The following is a 20511-nucleotide window of genomic DNA, read 5'->3' on the forward strand; positions in this document are numbered from 1 at the left end:
CTCAGTCACCGTTTTTCTCTCCACCACCTCTCTCGGGAGCGCATTTCAGGCATCCACCACCCTTTCCGTAAAGTAGAATTTCCTAACATTGCTCTTGAATCTACTACACCTCAACCTCAAATTATGTCCTCTGGTTTTACCATTTTCTTTTCTCTGGAAAATATTTTGTTCTATGTTAATACTCCTCAATTATTTGAATGTCTGAATCATATCTCCCCTGTCCCTCCTTTCCTCTAGGTATACATATTCAGGGCTTCCAGCCTCTCCTCATATGTCTTCTAGCGCAAGCCTCCTATCATTTTCGTCACCCTCCTCTGGACCGCTTCAAGTTTTCTTACGTCTTTTGCCAAATACGGTCTCCAAAACTGAACACAATACTCCAAGTGGGGCCTCACCAACGACCTGTACAGGGGCATCAACACCTTCTTCCTTCTACTGGCTATGCCTCTCTTTATACAACCCTCATCTTCAACTGATTCACAATCATTATAAAATCGCTCAAACCACTTGTAAACCATCTTCATGGTCACTGCAGCATTACCATAAACTAATTTTAACATTTTGTGTGTTTCTTCAGCACTCTTTTGGAGTTTGAACCAAAATTTCATGTTAATGCATTGTTTGTGATCCATGATTTATGGTACACCTCCTCTCAACTGTAGTTCACAACCAACTGACTGCACCAAACCAGCTGAAACTTGTCACACACTGTTACTAAGGTTTGATGTGCCACTTCCCGTATCGAAGATCCCTGCCTTTCTGTTGGATGTTGCTCGGCAGCAGCATTCACCATATTTTTTGATCACACCTTATATGTAATACCCATCTATAAAATAAGTGGATCACCCTCTCGGAAACCACCTACCGCTCCCTTGCTCCACTATCTACTAAAACTGTCTCCTACTCCCGCAAGGCCCCCTGGTACCTTCCATACCACAGACAACTCATCTGGAATACTGCGTGCAATTCTGGAATCCACATTATCGCAAGGACATGCAGAGGGTCGAGTCGGTCCAAAGGATGGCCACCAGAATGGTCTCAGGGCTTAAAGGTCTCTCGTACGAAGCAAGACTAAACAGTTTGCAGCTCTACACTCTCGAGGAACGCAGGGAGAGGGGAGACATGATTGAGACGTTTAAATACATCACCGGACGTATAGAAGTGGAAGATAACATTTTCCTTCTCAGAGGCCCCTCAACCACAAGGGGGCACCCGCTCAAACTCAAGGGCGGAAAATTTCACGGCGACACCAGGAAGTATTTCTTCACGGAGCGAGTGATTGATCAATGGAACAAGCTTCCAGTACAGGTAATCGAGGCCAGCAGCGTGCCAGATTTTAAGAATAAATGGGACGCCCATGTGGGATCCCTAAGTGGATCAGGGTAGAACATTGGCTAATATTAAGGGGAGGGTCTATAGAGTGGGCAGACTTGATGGGCCTTGGCCCTTTTCTGCCGTCATCTTTCTATGTTTCTATGTTTCTAACTGAAACAGAAATGTCGAATACTGGAACTGGCTCCCGGTTCTCCTCAGGGTTCACTACAAATGTGCCTGCCTAGCCTTCAAGTCTCTACACGGCATCCTTCCTCCCCTGTTTCCACTTTCCTGGCTCTCCCCGAATCCTAACTCCACCAGATCCACTCAAAAATTCATACTATCATTCCCCTCTTTAAAAGGCATCACCCATACAGGAAAACTTGGAACATCCCTCCTCTTCAAGATCATCGAGCTGTGGAACAGCTTATCTGCCCCTCTTCGAAGTTCGTCCTCCCTCCAATGCTTCAGAAAACATTTGAAAACCTGGCTTTTTTCTAAAATGTAACCACTTCCTCCCTCTCCTCTGTACTTAGTCCCCTCCTTCCTTCCTTTTACCAAGCCCTTCTCCTTCCCATTGGAGTTCCTTTCTTTAGTAATTCCTGTAAACCGTGTCGAGCTCTACTTCCGTGGAGATGACGCGGTATATAAACTTAAGGTTTAGTTTAGTTTAGTTTAAGTGCTAAGTAGGATGTACACTATAGAAAGATGTGCACATATTCACAGAGAGTACTGAGGTGGCACTTGCTAATATTAAAAAGGCCCCTTTTACCAGCATTCTTCGTTCCAAAGTCACTCAGCCAAGGAAAAGGCAGAGTTTCTACCCTTGTGTTCTAGTTACTGAAACTACGTGAGTCTGAACTTACATTAGTGCTGTACTTATAGGTTCTGCTCTTAATGCATGTTAAGAGATCTCAAGGGATACTTAAAAAAAAAAAAAACATCTCAAGTTGCTGAAGGCAGGGATTCCCTTATCTTTATACAAACTACACATCCACAAACACAATACAGTAGTGCATTTACTGTGCCAAACACCAGGATGTCAAATCGTATTCCATAAGCTTTAATCAAGGTCCTTGCTTCTGTTCCATCTGCATGTTTGTAGTACTTTGCAAACCTAGAAAAAAAAAAAAAAAAGCAGTTGTGTGCAATTTTAGTGGAACTGAAACAAATTTCAAAAATGCTAGGGCAAACATTCACAAGATCCAATGTGGCGGCAGAAAACAGCAGATCAGACAGCAAATATTTCCCCCAAGGTTTATTCACGTGGCGACCTAATATCACTGCGGCAGGGCGAGGCAAGCTGTGTTAGAGCCCTTTAAGTCACACTAAGGGGCAAATAACACAAGGCTCTAATGCAGCTTCCTTAAATGAATTAAATTCAGAGGCTGCTAAGGGCTATGTGCCATAACAACAGGAGGATTTGAAAAATCTAATGTACAGCATAAAAAAGTGTTTGGGTTAGAAATTCCAGTTGATTATGAAACATTTGTATTGTGTTACCTGAAGTTATAGAAAGGGTGCACAGCCTCGGTGGCCTTTTTGTCATCCAGTCGCCGAAAGCTGTATTTCGGTCTGCAGTGATAGGACAGTCTATCCAGGTTACAGTCCCAATTAATCTGTATGCCCATAATTCCACCCTAAGAGACAAAAACACACCTGTGCTGAGATATGCATGCAAGATATTTCAAAGCAAGATTTTAGCCTCACGCAGGACTACCTCTACTTGAAGAAGGCCATGAAAGCTCAACTTTTTACCTAAGCCCAACCAAGGCTATGCCACTGATCTAAACTCCAGTTACTCTGTTTTATTTCTTCTACGTTTCATCTCTGCTTGGGAAGAAACATCCACATCTAAAAAGGAGGATATTTTCGGCCTATAGTGAATATACATAATGTAATCATTTTGTAAACCATTTTGGAAAAAAACGGTATATAAATTTTTAAAATAAATAAATAAATACCTTTCTTTACAAAGCTAATTGAGTTTGTAGTTAGTTCTAATCTAATCTAATCTTCTATTTGTGCTTGCTAATACCTATACAGGCTCAAGGCGACTTAAAGAGAGGGGAGAGGAGAGAGGAGGGAAGAGGATAGGAAAGAGGGGTAGTGAGGAAGAGGGAGGGAAAGTGGAAATTAGGCGAGAAAGAGAGTATACAGGGGATTAAGTGTCGAAAAGATGGGTTTTCAGTTTTCTCCAGAAAATGGTGTGGCTAGGTTCAGTTCTAGTCGTTTCTGTAAGGTCATTCCAAGTTTTTACTTCTAGAAAGGTAAGCATGGAGTGGAAAACTCGTTTGTATTGAAGATTTTTTGTGGATGGGAGATTTAGTAGTATCCTGTCGAGGGTTCTATGAGAACCTTAGCTATGGCTTTAATTTCCTGAAATTTTTAGAATGGAAACATCTTTGCCAACGTAGAATTTCAACTCACTCTTGAATTTGGTTGCCAGGTATGAAAGTCTACTGTGATTTTTGTACCAGGGGTGTTTCTCCCCCCCCCCCCTCCAGTTGAATTTGATTCTTCTTTCGGGAAATTAGGTGGCTGGGTCAAAGATGTGATATTTCAAAATTGTGCCTGCTGTAAAGAAGTGAACACTGAGGCAGTCTACATGAAAATGCTCTACAGGGAAGCTGAGGCAGTCTATGGAGGCACTATAGGGAGAGTAGCATTTGGGAGGGATCTTTGCACTCTCTGAGTCACAGGTGATATGTTTGTTTATTTTTTTGGATTTAGCTAATACATTTATCAGTGGTGGCTAAAGATGAGTTTACATTTGCTATTTTCCTATTCTACATGTGTGTGTGGTGGTGGGGGGGCAGGGCCTTATCTGTTTGTTCTTGAGTCAATGGAGGGTTAAATGACTTGCCCAAGATTGCAAGGACCAGTAGTAAGATTTGAATCCTGGCTGTCTACTGGGTGCACTAACCACTAGGCCAGTGTCTCAAACTTTCTTGAGCCAGGGCACACTAAAGGTAGTGGCCACGGCTTGAGGCACCCAGAAGTGCGTGGACGTCACCGTGATGACATCACGCATATGCGTGACATTATCTACGTCCATACATGTGCAGAGGCCCTCCAGATGGGCCCCGAGATGCCAGTAGGGGGTGCCAGCAGGGAAGAGGGCCAGAGAGAAGGAGAGGCACTGGCGCCAGCTGATTTCAAAAATGCTAGGGCAAACATTCACAAGATCCAATGTGGCGGCAGAAAACAGCAGGTCAGACAGCAAATATTTTCCCCCAAGGTTTATTCACCTGTGGCGACCTAATATCACTGCGGCAGAGCGAGGCAAGCTGTGTTAGAGCCCTTTAAGTCACATTAAGGGGCAAATAACACAAGGCTCTAATGCAGCGTCCCCCTTAAATGAATTAAATTCAGAGGCTGCTAAGGACCATGTGCCATAACAACAGGAGGATTTGAAAAATCTAATGTACAGCATAAAAAAGTGTTTGGGTTAGAAATTTCAGTTGATTATGAAACATTTCCGGAATCTTGGAGGCTGGATGGTGGCTGGCTGACAGTTGAGCTCCCTCCTTTTAAACAACTATATTTCATTTATTTAATTATAAAATCCTCTAAAAGGACATTAACCAAGCAAAAGAAGCATATGGTATATGCGTTATGAGAAAAGACCAGCTGTAAATTCTAAACATCAGAAGATACTATGAGCTGTTCGCCTGCTCCTGCCTTTTGCCTGCTCTCACCATAACTGACATCTCTAGAGCTCCCAGGCCACCTCTCTTCCTCCGGGGCTCGGCGTGTGAGCGAGCTCAGCCCCCCAGAAGCAGCCGGGAACCCTCCTGAACTGCAGCAGTTGAACCGTTCGCCTGCTCCTGCCTTTTGCCTGCTCTCACCGCAGCTAACATCTCCAGGGCTCCCAGGCCACCTCTCTTCCTCCGGGGCTCGGCGTGAGTGCAAGCTCCGCCCCCCAGTAGCAGCCGGAAACACTCCGCTAGCTTCGGCCATGAATAGGAGCGACCCCCACGACCACCACCGCCACCGGGAGGCCATGGTTGGTCCGGACGGCACAGTCATCGAGGCGCCGCAAACGGTCAGAGAGGCGCGGGCGGTGCCTGTCCACAAAGGAGACAGATTCAACGAATTTGGCATGCAGGAGGCGAGTGTGAATGTTTTAGACGAGTTGATGACCGGAGACACTGGATTTGGGGCTTCCGGTTTGCTGACAAGGATCGGATGACATCTGGAGAAGTTTGGCAGCCAAAGCAGTGAAGTCATTTCAAGCTGGACTTCAGTCTTGACTGTTTTTGTTTTTTATTTTTCACTTTCTTTTTAGTTTATGATATATTTTAAATCTCATTCATTGTTTTGCCACTTGTTTTTGTTTTTATTTTATTATTTAAATTTCATTTAAATTTCCCCAGAATTTTATAGTTTCAACGGTTCTCCCTTCTGCTTCTATTTCCTATCTCCCCTCTTTTCAACCTTTCAAAGTCCTTTAGATCATTGTAGTCTTATTAGAATGTTTATTTTCTTATTTTTCTCATCTATCTCTATTTTTATTTCTTCATTACTCTACTAATTGTCATTTTCCCAGGTACTTTAGTTAGATTGTGAGCCTTCGGGACAGTAAGGGAATTTCTAAGTACCTATCTTACTTATAATTTTAATGCACCCTATTGTCTATTTTCTGTAAACCGTTTAGAATCCTAACGGAATTTAGCGGTATATAAGAAATAAATTACATTACAAGAAATAAATTACATTACATTACATTACATTTGTATTATGTTACCTGAAGTTATAGAAAGGGTGCACAGCCTCAGTGGCCAATTCTAACGTCGGAGATGAAGTTCCAGGCCAGCCGGAACTTCCTCCCCAACGTTAGAATTGACGTTGGGTGGTGAGAATTGGTCGGCTCCGAGCTGGGGAAGATAAGCAGGGAGATAAGCTGGGGAAGCTGGGGAAGATAAGCAGCACTGGCCTGTTCCCTGATTGTGGTGGCTTGAGGGAGGGCAGTGAAAAGGGAAGGGAAGCAGAATGAGGACCCCTGCTTTAGGCGAGCCACAGTCACGGTCTGTACGCGATTGTCCTCTCCACAATCAGAAAACTTGTGGAGACGACAGATTGCGTGCCACAAAATAGTTCCTGGGGGGCCGCATGTTTGAGACCACTGCTCTAAACCACCCTGTCTTTTTATGTCCTTGAAGAGATATGGCCTTCAAAATTGGACACAATACTCCAAGTAGGGTCTCTAATAATTCTTCCCCCTAGTCCCAGAATGCTTTTTCTCAAGTAGAAAATAGACTTAGGGCATTAGTGGTACAGCCTCCTCAGACATTCCAAGAACCTCTATCAAATACTTCCTAAACAGCTTCAATGCAGATATACTGTATTAGATGACTTGGGTAAATTACCAAAGTCTAAAATTAATCTCCTAGCACAGTTTTCAGGTTTCTCAATCTTATTAACCAGGCCCACCATTCCATGTGTAGAGATATCCCCATCTTATACTTTGTGTCAACCCTCTAATCTTCCTCATCCTATAGAGTCCCTGGGCCTTACATTTATAAGAACATAAGAATGGCTTTACTGGGTCAAACCCATCAAACCCATCAACCCCAGTAACCCGTTCACATGGTGGCCAATCCATGTCACTAGTACCTGGCCAAAACCCAAGGAGTAGCAACATTCCTACTGATCCAGGGCATGCAGTGGCTTCCCCATGTCTTTCTCAATAACAGACTATGGACTTTTCCTCCAGGAACTTGTCCAAACCGGCTATGCTATCTGCTCTTACCATGACCTCTGGCAATGTATTCCAGAGCTTAAACTATTCTCTGACTGAAAAAAATTTTCTCCTATTGGTTTTAAAAGTATTTCCCTTTAACTTCATCGAGTGTCAATTGTAGTACCCACAAACACTTTCTCCAGTCTAGTTATAGCATCCCATTTGGATTCTAGGGTTATATATATAGGTTTTTCCAATAGAGCTGATAAAATATTTAAAACTGTTCCAACAACTGACCCAATGGTATCCTGAAATATTAAAATACCACCTTTACTCACTGTTGTCACATGCAACTGCCCTTCAACGGCTTGTCCCAGTAGTTGAGCCAATACCTCATCTTACACTATACTTGATGATGTCTCTGTATATTCTGATGTTGTCATCGATGAGTTAGTACCCTTGCATGACTCAATGCTCCTCTGGATTCAGGGCTCATGAAGAACATCAAGCACTGGCAAGGCTGCATCACCAACGCTGGATGCTATGGAACATGCTGCAGTCCACAAAATTAAACTGGTCCATCGATGATAGCATCAGGTTATTGCAGTCTTCCAAAATATAGTGTGCTGTGTTCAAGATACTGCCACTAGGTGGCAACCTTAACAATCACCATGCATGACCCCCTTCTCCCCAGAGACCATCAACATTTCCACTGCAGCATCTCTAGCCTCAGCTGACCCAGGGCATGGAAGAGCCAATTTCTGCCCCAAATGTACTTGTTTATAAGTCTGTTTTTATTCTGCCCGTCTGCAAAGAACACCAAGTCACCAACCTACCTGTCATATTTCAATTATACATATATATACTTTTCCAAGAGGTAGATACTGACAGAGTTTTTATGCATGATGATGAATGAAACGTGAGCCATAGTTGTGATAAGAGAATTAACAAACAAATTTTTTTAACGCAGAAGTCAAAATATAAGGTTACATTTATTACAAACCTCAACTGCCATTTTCGAAAAGCTCTCTCCTGCTTCCTCAACAATGTCTCCTAAGCGAAAAATTGGGCATTGTGGATCTGTGGTTTTGTTGAACATACAAGAAACATTGAATTGTGGCAAAATATTTCTTCTGGAAAAAGAAAAAAAAAAAATGCTAAGTTTAGGATGCAGAAAAATGTTTACAATGCTTAGGAAAATGACAGGTCTTGTACCTACGTTGTATAGTTGAATATTGGGAAGTGAATATTGTTCTTTATAAGCACTGTGAAGTTCTCGGCACTGTTCAAGACGGCAGGTCTAGAAGAAAGAGTTTACAAAGTTGAAGAACCAATAACTTTATGCTCAATTCTTCCTCCAGTATGATTATTCAATGATACTGGTGGCTGACTGAGGGCAAGAAGGAAACACTCACACCCCTTCCCTGCCAGTCTCCCTCCCTCTCTCATCCCATACCCTTCTGACCCCCCCCCCCCCACTCCTGAGTACATCACCTCCATGGGGTGGTCACGCCTAGATGGAGAAGAGACTTCAACTTGAGTTATAGAACTTTTCCTGCAAATGAAACAATCCCTTTGTGTAGTGGAACCCAGAATGGGAATGGAATGAAGAGAAAACTCGCTATCAAAACTCCTGTGCCTGATCCTCTTGGTAGATACAGAAAATAAATGCCTGTTGTACTGTTCGGACTTATTGGATAGAGTAATCTAGATGGAAGGTATAGCTCAGGTTGTGGGATATATCTCGGCCAAGGCAGACCATCAAGGAAAACAAGGACAGGAAATCCATCTATGTTCACTTACAAAAACTGACAACTTGCTTCTAGACAGGAAATCCACAAGACATTTGTGGTTTGGTTTTCACAGAGCTCTGAGCTGAGAAACCCGGTGCCACATAGTCTGCATACATTTTGAACAGAGCAAAAGGCCTGGATACATGATATTGCTGACATAAGAACATAAGAATAGCCTTACTGGGTCAGACCAATGGTCCATCAAGCCCCAGTAGCCCATTCTCATGGTGGCCAATCCAAGTCACTAGTACTTGGCCAATACCCAAGAAGTAGCAACATTCCATGCAGAATTCCAAAAGAATAGCAAGATTCCGGAATCTCAAAGAGCAAAAAGATTCTAGAACCCCAAATAGTATCAACATTCCATGCTACCAATACAGGGCAAGCAGTGGCTTCCCCCATGTCTTTCTCAATAACAGACTATGGAATTTTCCTCCAGGAACTTGTCCAAACCTTTCTTATAACCAGCTACACTATCCGCTCTTACTAGATTTAAAAAAATTTCACAGATTTAATTGTGATTTGATCACAGGATAAGAGGTCTTTACAGATTTAATTGTGGTGTAATCACTGAGGAGTCATTTTATTAAGCTGTGCTAAAAAGTGGCCACTGCTGTCTCCAGCACGGGTCTTTCCCATGCGTTAAGGCCACTTTTAGTGTAGCAGTAAAACTATTTTCCAAAATTTTCATTAATGGCCATGCACTAATTTCCCCATTAATGCAGGACCAATAGCGTGTGAGCACTTACGAGGGGGTGCTGAAAGATTCTCAGACCAACCAAGAAGAGAATGATGTGGATATGGTTCAATCAATGAGCTGAAACAATGTCAAAACATAGAAGTTCATTTCTGCAAATTGGCATGTAATGAAAGACAATAGTACTCTTTTCAGCTACAATGGCAAAATAATGCTCAGAATTTAGGAAGTTGGTAAGTTGGGCTGAGAACTTTTCAGCACCCCCTTGTATGTAATAAAAGTGAGCCAAGTATAGTACAATCAAACCATTGTAACACCACTGATGAGGCTGAATCTTATTGGTGGAATGAGGCATTATGACATCACAATCTCAGTTCTGGTTACCAGAGATTGAAAGGCTTCACTCTATGAGGGGGTGCTGAAAAGTCTCAGCCCACCCAAGAAGACAATGATGTGGATATGGTTCAATCAATGATCTGAAAGAATGTACAAAACAGAGAATTTTGTTTGTGCAAATTAGCACTTAATGAAATAAGATAGCACTCTTTTCTGTATTTCTTCTTTTATAATTACGGGCAACGTGGCACTTAGCACATTCCAATGTCCATTAGAATGCACTACTTGTAATCAGTAAAAGCCCCTTAGATTATAGTCTTTCAGGGACAAGGAAATAACTGCTATACCCAGGGCAGAATTAACCAATAGGCCAAGTAGGCACGTGCCTAGGGCCCGAAATGGTCAGGGGGGCCCAATGAAGGAGGGCATCAACATGGTTTTTTCCAAACGGCGATGGGCCCCTCCAGCATCGATCGGCAACGCGGCCCACCCCCCATCGACGGAAAGTAAGACAAATAAGCAACGCGGGTAAGAAAGGCAACGGGAACTGTAATTGTACAAGCGGTGCTGCTTGCCCAAAGCTTCCCTCTGATGCAGCTTCCTGTTTCGGCCTAGGCGCATGGTGGGGTGGAGCGGGGTAGGGGGCCCAGTGTACTTGTGTGCCTAGGGGCCCTCGACAAATTAATCCTGCCTTGGCTATATCTGAATGTAACTCACCTTGAACTACTGGAAAGATGTGAACTAAATCCCCAAAAATCGCACACATGTGTATCTGCTGCGCATACAGAGGAAACGGTCAGTATACAAAAAGAGCAGCTTCACGTTTCAGCTGTTTGAAGTGAATTGTAAAGCCAGAGAGATAAGAACAGTCAATTGCCCCCTCACTCCTCAAAATCCCAGGTTCAAACAAGCAGTTAACTCACACGTCCGTGTGATTTGTAAGGGATGTAAATGCCAGTGGAAGAAAGTTTAAAAATATGATAGAGAGGCTTTTCTAAAAATACAATGAAGGAGAAATGTGGTGTTTCCCATGTTTTCATAGTATGTGGGCGACTTCCAGCAAGGGCTTTGTAGTATTGCCAAGAATGCAGCACTTGCATTTCATGCCAGAACCTTCAGGCTATGATCAGAATAATCTTCTATTGATTCATGAAGAACAAAGGCCGATTTAATAAGGCATCCGTTAGGGGCCTACACCAAAACTCAGTCCATTTTACCCCAACACACGCAAAGCAATATGTTTGCATCCAAGACCATAAAGAAATCAAATGCAAATAATGTGTGGACAAAAATGTGTGCTCACACAGGAAAATAGGCTAAGCACCATGGAAACATGAGTTTTTGTACTCATGAAATCATTGCAAACTTTAAGAAGCTGCTTAGAGTATATGTTTTACTGTCATGTCTATACTGTACATAAGAAACACCTTCACTGGATCAGACCAAGGTCCATCTAGTCCGGCGATCCGCACACGCAGAGGCCCATTTAGGTGTCATCTCTGTCCTGTCTCGATTATATTGTGGATGAACTTTGTAACCTGTTCTGGGCTCCTTTGGGAGGACAGGCTAAATAATTGAATGAATAAATAAATAAAATGATGCCCACATAGAATTAGAGAGAATTCCCAAAGTTTCCCTAGAGGAGAGAGCATTAAGCATCTCTTCAGTTTGCTTCAGACAAGTGCATAGCAATGGCATTTTCAATATACACTTCCCCCTCCCCATTCGTGGTTTCGGTAATTGCGATTTCACATATTCGTGATTTTTTTGGGGAGGGGGAAAAAAAAAAAAAAAACCCCATCGTTAAGTCTTCCCCCCGGTATCCCGGCCTTACCTGGTGGTCTAGCGGGCTTTCGGGGCAGGAGCGATCTTCCTACGCTTCTGCCCCGTGCAGATCGCCATTAGGAAATAGCTGTAGGGAGTTCCCGTCATAGTCTCGAGAGACTACGGGAACTCACAGCAGCCATTTCCTAATGGCGATCTGCACGGGGCAGGAACGTAGGAAGATCGCTCCTGCCCCGAAAGCCCGCTAGACCACCAGGTAAGGCCGTGAAGGCGGGAGGGAGGCGGGGGTGGGTCAGAGCCGGATATTCACGGTTTTTCGCCATTCGCGGTCCGGCTCTGCCCCTATCCCCCACGAATCCGGAGGGAGAAGTGTAATGACTAAACAGAATTCCATTGCTTTGCTTATATGCATGATTTGGACAGTGCATTTCTAGAAAAACAGATGCTGGTACACAAAAGCCAGGCTATCCTTCAAGGGTGGAGTGATCAGTGAAAGTCCTACCTCACAATAGCCACAGAATCTACGAAAAGGCAGAATTAGTGTGCAGTGCCTGAGAACTTGGATCAATACGTGGGGAAAATGGGTCAATGTTAGCATGCAATGGAAAAGGTGCCAGTACTCAGTATCCCTAAGTACCCCCTAAAGAAAAGCCCTGGATTTGGGCAGCACAAACACAGTTATTACAGGACGCATTTAGAGTTATATTCTGGTCATGATACATGTTAAAAACATCAGACTGATGATGTATTTTAGACCTAAACAGCACCAATAGTATTTAAGGGCTCCTTTTATCAAGCCGCGCTAGCGGGGTTAACGCGCGTGACTTTTCATCACGCATTAACCCCCGCACTGGATAAAAACTACCGTTTGCTCAAGAGGAGGTGGTAGCGGCTAGCGCGGCCGGCGGTTTAGCGCGCGGTATTACGCAAGTTAAACTGCAAGCGCGGCTTGATAAAAGGAGCCCTAAGTCTTTCACTTCAGTAGAGGCGCAGTAGTAATTAACTGACTTCATAATTAAAGCTGGACCAAAAATCATGTTTTATTATTCAGCTGAATATGAATAATGAAAAATATTATTGGGCCGTCTACAGATAAATAAAAGAAGCAAGGTGAAATCAGAGATGTTAGTGTTTATTTCAGTAGGATTTAGCACAGTAGAGAAATTTCAACTGGGAATCAGTGCGATTTACAATAAGATTGTTGAGATTTACGATGGGCTTTGGTGTGGATTCATGACAAGAATTCTTAGTAAAGGCCATGAACCCAGGTTGAGGTTATATAGGCAGATTAGGGTTACTGTTATGTGTTTGAGGAGAAGAGGTGTCTTTAGCCTTTCCTGAAAATATAGTATGTTTGTGTTTGTCGCAGATGAAGTGGGAGGTTGTTCCAAGTCTTGGGTCCTCGGTACTTGAATGTGGATTCGTGTAGCTTCTTCTGAAGGACCCTTGCCCAATACTAGAGGAGTACCGCATTAATAAGTGTATTGCTAAAGTAGAATTTTTCCAGTTCCCCATCACAGCTTGTAGCAAAGTGTAGATCAACTTTATTCAAACTCTAATATTCAAATATTCAAACTCTAATATTCAATTTCTAATATTCTCAACCACCAAAATGTATGACTGACCACCTTGATTCATATAATAATAATAATAATAATAATTTTATTCTTGTATACCGCCATACCCGTAAAGTTCTAGGCGGTTTACATCCATTAAATTAAGGTCCGTGATAGCACACGGATTTACAAAATTTTGATAAAGATACAGGCAATGAAAGTGGGGGGGGGGGAACTTTTTTGAAGGGATTAGGTCGGGTTAAACGGTGATACAGGAGGAGGGTTGTAAGATATGATATAGCGAGAGAGAGATGAAATCGGGAGGGGGGGGAAGGGACAGCCGAAGGGGCGGGGTAGAGAGGGAAAGGGGAGAAAAAAGGGGGCAAGGGGGATTAAAAGGTCTGTTCACGGAAAAGGTGCGTTTTGAGAAGTTTTCTGAAGCTAAGGTAAGAGGGAGCCTCGAGTATCATTTGGGCAAGCCAGGGGTTCAGCTTGGCTGCCTGGTAAGCAAAGGTTTTGTCGAGAAATCTTTTGAAATGACATAGTTTTAGGGATGGGAAGACAAACAGCTGTATTCTGCGGGATTTCTTGTTGGTGTGGTTCAGAGTGAAATGGTGATTGAGGTATCTAGGTAATAGGCCAAAAACAGTTTTGTAACAGAAGCAGGCGAATTTGAACAGGATTCTGGATTCGAAGGGGAGCCAATGCAGTTGGTGGTAGAAAGGTGTGATGTGGTCCCATTTGTTCAGGCCGAATATGAGGCGGACGGCAGTGTTCTGGATCAGTTTTAGTCTCCTGAGGGTTTTCTTTGTGGAGCTCAGATAAATGATATTGCAATAGTCTAGTACGCTCAAGACAGAGGATTGTACCAGAAGGCGGAAAGAGGAGTCATGGAATATAAATGAATAAAATCATAAACCATAATAAATGGATTACAAAGAGGGTAATTTTCAAAGCCATTTGTGTATGGAAATGGGCTTTATAAAACTTCAAGCCCAACCAGATTTAGGGGGAGGTGTTCTTAGAACTATACCCATACTAAGCATTCAATAATTCCACTCAGAAAAAGATCTGCCCAAACTAGCAGGGTTAAATATGTGTAAATACTTTTTCAGAAAATTATTTGAGCTCTCTGGAGTAAGAAATATTTGTGAACTTTTAGATAATGTAGGTGGTTATAAATTACCCCCACCCCAAAGTGCACCCCACTAGGACAGTGTTAGAGGTGCTATAGAAACCCAGAATCTTTTACACCTAGCGCAGATATGAGTATTTAGCAAACAGGAACCTTTGTACTTACTCTGGTGCTTGTCTATCTGATTCCACAGGACACCAGGCCGAGATTTCACAGGTCCTGACATTTGCATTATATTTTATGCACTTTCCGGTCTGAATTCCTATAGGATGTAAACATAAGAGGAAGTGGAAAGCCTGCACTGGCCTGGATTTTCCAGTGCTTTTCAAGATTCCCTTATTAAAATGACCAGAACTTTATTTGGTTAAGAAGCTCTGCTTTAGTAGCTGGCCTTAGATTGTGAGCCCTGCATATAACTTATATGAAACACTTTGGTTGTACTACAGAAAGGTAGGATATCAAATCCATGATTCTTTACCCTTGACCCTTTATATGTCAGATGGAATCCTGGGACTCAGTTCAAATCCAGGCTTTCATTATTTGACATAAGAAAATCACTTCATCTCTGTCTATCTAAATGGGCAATTGTGATTGCATTCCTCTTTTTGTCCTATTTTGTCCCAGAGATGGTTGTGTGTCTGCTTCTGGAGTATTAAACTCCATGTACTTCCAAGTTTATTTGTTATTTATAATATTCAGATACTCAAGCATTTCCCCCTATCTATCCTGGTGAGCTCACAATCTACTTAACATACTTGGGGCAATGGAGGATTAATTGACTTGCCCAGGATCACAAGGAGCAGTGCTGGGCTTGAACCCGCAAATTCAAGGCGCTGAGGCTGTAGCTAGAGAATGACATGGGGAGAAATTTTTCCATGACCTTGCGGGAACTCATTTTCCTGTCCCATCCCCGCAAGTTCTAATTCTGTCCCTGCCTCATCCCTGCAAGCTCTGTCCTCATTTGCACAAGCCTCAAACACTTCAAGGTTGAAACAATTTTATTGAACAAGGCAGAAACCCCCCCCCCCCAGGACAATGAATACAGTAGAACAGGGGTGCCCAATAGGTCGATCGCGATCGACCGGTAGATCGCCAAGGCAAAGTGAGTCGATCGCGGAGCCCATCCCGGGCTCCGTGATAGACTCACTTTGTCTTGGCGATCTACCGGGCCGATCAGCCTTCCTCTCCCCGAAGTCAATTCTGCCGTCGAAGAGGAAGTTCTGGCCAGCCAATCACTGCCTGGCTGGGCTGGAACTTCCTCTCCGACGGCAGAATTGACGTCGGGGAGAGGAATGCTGGTCGGCCCGACACAGGGAAGCAGGGAGAGCTTGGGGCGGCGGCTTTGGGGCCTGTTATTGGATGGCGGCGGTGGGGCTTGTGGGCCTGTTCCCCGATGGCAGCGGCAGTGGCTTGGGGGAGGGCAGGGAGAAAGAAAGAAAGAGGGCAGGCAGGGAGACAGAAGGAAAGAAGAGAAACAGAAAAAAAGAAAGGGGGCATGAAGAGAGAAAAAAAGAAAGGGAGGCAGGTAGAGAGGAAGAAAAAGTTGGGGGAGGGAATGAGGTCTGGAGGAGAGGAAGCATGCAGGCTGAAAGAAGGGAAGAAAGATTGGATGCACAGTCAGAAGAAGAAAGTGCAACCAGAGACTCATGAAATCACCAAACAACAAGGTAGGAAAAATGATTTTATTTTAAATGTAGTGATCAAAATGTGTCTGAATTTATATCTGCTGTCTATATTTTACACTATGGTCCCCTTTACTAAACCGCAATAGAGGTTTTTAGTGCAGGGAGCCTATGACCATCAAGAGCAGCGCTGGGCATTCAGCGTAGCTCCCTGCGCTAAAAACTGCTATCATGGTTTAGTAAAAAGGAAGGGGGGTATATTTGTCTATTTTTGTATGGTTGTTACTGAGGTGACAGTGCATAGAGTCATCTGCTTTGACCTCTTTGAAAAAACCCCGGAATAGGAATGATAATTAACATATTCTATGCGTACAGTGTGCTTTGTGGATTTTTTTAAATTTTATTGTTGGTAGATCATTTTGACTTGGTCATTTTAAAAGTAGCTCGCAAATCCAAAAAGTGTGGGCACCCATGCAGTAGAAGATACAACATTTGTTCAGGAACTGTACAGCAAGAATCCCCCGGTCCTAAAATCTCACACCCCCTACCCAACCTCTATCCTCCCATACCCTGCCCCTCACACAAAGAAAGAACCAGAATATACCAAAGAATAATAAGCAACCAGAAGAACCCAGCACAAGAGGTGACATTAGAAAGATGCTGCAGGCACAAAGAAAGAGTAACCAGCAATTTGGTAGCAAAGGAAGAACAAATATCCCAGCACACCTAGCGGAGGAGGCTAGAACAAGACCAAAGTGAAAGCTGGACATTCAGGGCCCTGGACGCTGATGAGCCCCAAGAGATAATGCATAGGACCTACCCCCCCCCCCCCAAAGTCCTCCACCTTCCCCCCTCTAAATAAAACACATCAAACATAGACTCAAACCAAGGTAAACAAAACAGACAAAAAACAAAACAAGACAAAAACAACAACAAAAAAAGAGCCAAGCTGAGGAAAGGCCCCCCCCAAGGCCACCAACCCCTCACCACTCAAAGCAAATGAAACAGGCAAGGTATTAAGGATCATACTATAGGTTCTATAAGGACCCCAAACCTGCAAAAAGACCTTAGACTGTCGTAAGGAATTACGCACCTGACCCCTCTCAAGCAACATCAAGGCAAGATAATTTTCTTAGCCACCAATCCTGCCTTGCGCAAAAATAGCAGGCCAACACCAGGGGGAAATCGAAAAGCTTCATATTTATCTATAAGAAACCCCACCAGAGTGAGAGGTATAAAACGGCCTAATAGAAGCCTCAAACACTTTAAAATCATAAGTGTTCAAGGCTTGTGCGGTTAAGGCAGAGTTTACAGCAGGGCTGCCCAAGTCCGGTCCTCGAGATCTACTGGCAGGCCAGGTTTTCAGGATATCCACAATGAACATGAACGAGAGAGATCTGCATACCAAGAAGGCAGTACAGGCAAATCTCTCTCATGCATATTTATTGTGGATATCCTGAAAACCTGGCCTGCCAGTAGATCTCGAGGACCGGACTTGAGCAGCCCTGGTTTACAGGAATGGGGCAGGGACAGTAACAAAACTCATGGGGACAAGACGGGGAAATTGAGTTCCTGTGGGGATGGGGAAAAAAACTGTCCCTGGGTCATTCTCTAGCTGTAGCTCTAGCCACTGGGCCACTCCTCCCTGGATTTATGCCAGATTAATAGGAGCCTGAAACAAAAGGAGCTGAAGTATCTGGCCTGAGAGAACTGGGGTCAAAATAATCAGAAGTTCTTGAACTTGGCGCTCATGCGACCTTGACAATACCTCCTTAGCTCAATATCAGACTATGGATATTCCTCAGACAAAACCATCAAGAAAAAGTACTTACCATTGCTCCGTGGGACTATGTAACCCTTTTTACAAACTTTGTCTGTAGAGCAGATTGTTTGTGGGGTTGGAGTCTAAAAAAAATAGTAGAAGATGCAGTAAAATGAAATGCGATATCAGAAAATCCCCCAAAGTTAACAATAGCTTGTTGGACTTCAGATTTTAGGTTTTAACCAATACAAATCGATAAAACACCCAAAAGTAAAAGTATTTATTGGGTAAATAGTAGAAAACCACACTTCCTTTGGAGCCTTTCCCTTAGCTTATCTTGTATCCTGATTCCAGGCTTTTCTGTGCTAATGAATCAAAGTGGGGCAAATGTACATATTTGATTGCACTGGAGAAAGTACCAAGGAAGAGTTTACCTGTGGTACACACATACAGGTGGGATAATATTCCATTGTCATGTTCACAACAATTAAAATCTAGTGCTGCTATGTAGATAGAGAATGGCCTCATTTAAGCCACATAGCTATGGATAGTGGTTGAATTTTGCCAGCAATCGGCAGAGTTTGGCAGAATACCCATGCTCTGCCTGGCACTATCTGGATTGTGCTTAGGTGGTCTAGAAGAATTGCCAATGGTACCATCTGGATAGAGCTGCTCTACTTTTGAAAATCTAACCCAGAATTCTTATCTCTCTATATAGCTGGAAAATAAACACCTAAATGTGCTATTTTGGGGAAATTCAGTAGGTAGGAGCCTCTTTTTGGGTACTCCGGTGCAGCACGGTGAGATCATTCTATAATTCAGATTTTATTAGAGAAAGCTAGCGGAACATGCCATTGGAGCACCTAACAGGTTCCCAAATACAGAAAGAGGGTGCGTACTTGCAGTGTTCTGTAAGCTGCAAATATAAGTGGCACAGTAGAGTACTAAGGACTGGCACCTCTCCCCTTCTCCCCCCTGGTGATGGAAGGGGTCTCCTAAATGCATCCCCACCCCCCCCCGACACACACACCTTTTCAAATCTTTGCCGGCAGCGAGCAGCATCTGCTATCCACTGTTCATGCTGGCCTCATTCCTTCACAAGACCAGGAAGTGACATCAGAGGAAGTCTCAGCCGATGTAAGCAGCAGGTAGCAGATGTTGCTTGCTGCTGAGGAAGATCTGAAGAGGCATGAGGTGCATAGCACAGTGCAACGAGGAAGACCACTTAGGCAGTACACAGTGCAGCAACTCTGCCCTGGGCGTCAACTTCTCTTGCTTTGCCACTGAGGTAGCAACTCTGCCCGTGCCTTTCATGCTCCACCTTGCATTTATGCATTGTGTGACACTTACAGAACAGCACTTAGCAACACTGCCCAAGTGTGCATTTGAGTGTGTAAATGTGGGTGCCCATTTATAGAACTGCCCTTTTTATAAAGCCCTAGGAATAGAAGCCCTAATTCTGGTCCAAATGCACTGAGTATATAGTCTGACCCTTCCTGCTGCCAGATGCTACATTTTTCAAAAAATCTTCAACAATTGGTATTACCATTGGCCGCTTCTAATCTAGTTGTGGCGGGGGATTTTAACGCTGTTATGGACCCAATGTTGGACAAATATCCCAGCAGTATTTGTGTAGTGTTGAATAATTATTGGGGGTGGGTGGGGAAAAAATGGTTTGATTAGGTATATTTTTAAGTTGTATGTGCTTTTGTTGATTAATTGTATGTTATATAATTGTATATTGCATGTTGCAGTTTGGAAAATCAATAAAGAATTTAAAAAAAAGATGCGAGTTACATTTTTACTACTATATTGCTATTACTTTTTAATGTTTAATACCCAGTCTGAACAAGCAAGTCAAGGCAGTTTACAAAATTAGTAGTATGTTTAAGTTTGAAATCTGTTGTGGCCATCAGAGATTTCTCGTATTCACACTGCAGTCCTTTTAATGGAGACCACTGCATTAGGAGATACATGCCGATCTGCCCTATGCCCTATTCTTCACTATCCGCAACACTTATTTACGGAGAGGGTGGTGGATGCCTGGAATGCGCTCCCAAGGGATACAGAGGATCTCTGCTCAGAAAATAATGGTATATATTAAAGAACTAAGGCCAGTACTGGGCAGACTTGCACGGTCTGAGAAATGGCAGATGAAGTTCAACGTGGAGAAATGCAAGGTAATGCATTTAGGCAGTAAAAATAAGGAATACGAGTACAGAATGTCAGGTGCAACTCTGGGAAAAAGTGAACAAGAAAGGGATCTGGGTGTACTGATAGATAGGACCCTGAAGCCGTCGGCACAATGCGCGGCAGCGGCAAATAAGGCAAATAGAATGTTGGGCATGATAAAGAAAGGAATCTCGAGTAGATCGGAGAAAGTTATAATGCCGCTTTATAGGGCAATGGTCAGACCCCACTTGGAATACTGCGTCCAACATTGGTCTCCCTACTTAAAGAAGGATATAAAACTGCTGGAGAGGGTGCAGAGACGAGCAACTAAACTAGTGAAGGGTATGGAGAAACTGGAATATGAGGATCGACTTAAAACACTGGGATTGTTCTCCCTTGAGAAAAGGAGACTGCGTGGGGATATGATCGAAACCTTCAAAATACTGAAAGGAATCGACAAAATAGAGCAGAAAAAACTATTTACATTGTCCAATTTGACACGGACAAGAGGACATGAAATGAAGCTAAGGGGGGGCAAGTTCAGGACTAATATCAGGAAGTTCTGCTTCACACAGAGAGTGGTTGGCATCTGGAATACTCTCCCAGGGGAGATTATTGCGGAATCGACAGTCCTAGGCTTCAAAAGCAAACTA

The 20511-nt window shown here is 43.3% G+C and overlaps 1 protein-coding gene across 1 annotated transcript in view; it reads right to left on the minus strand.

The window, feature by feature from the left end:
- Positions 1-20511, minus strand: part of P2RX7 (purinergic receptor P2X 7) — a 68964-nt gene that overhangs the window by 18815 nt on the left and 29638 nt on the right. Inside the window, exons 4-9 of the mRNA XM_033956195.1 lie at positions 17757-17829; positions 14468-14564; positions 8220-8300; positions 8004-8133; positions 2818-2954; positions 2338-2431 (exon numbers count right to left, since the gene is read on the minus strand). Of these exons, the coding sequence (XP_033812086.1) occupies positions 2338-2431; positions 2818-2954; positions 8004-8133; positions 8220-8300; positions 14468-14564; positions 17757-17829 (612 nt within the window). The remainder of the gene's footprint in view (positions 1-2337; positions 2432-2817; positions 2955-8003; positions 8134-8219; positions 8301-14467; positions 14565-17756; positions 17830-20511) is intronic.

This window comes from Geotrypetes seraphini, chromosome 8 (genome assembly GCF_902459505.1).
Source record: "Geotrypetes seraphini chromosome 8, aGeoSer1.1, whole genome shotgun sequence".
Taxonomy (NCBI): domain Eukaryota; kingdom Metazoa; phylum Chordata; class Amphibia; order Gymnophiona; family Dermophiidae; genus Geotrypetes; species Geotrypetes seraphini.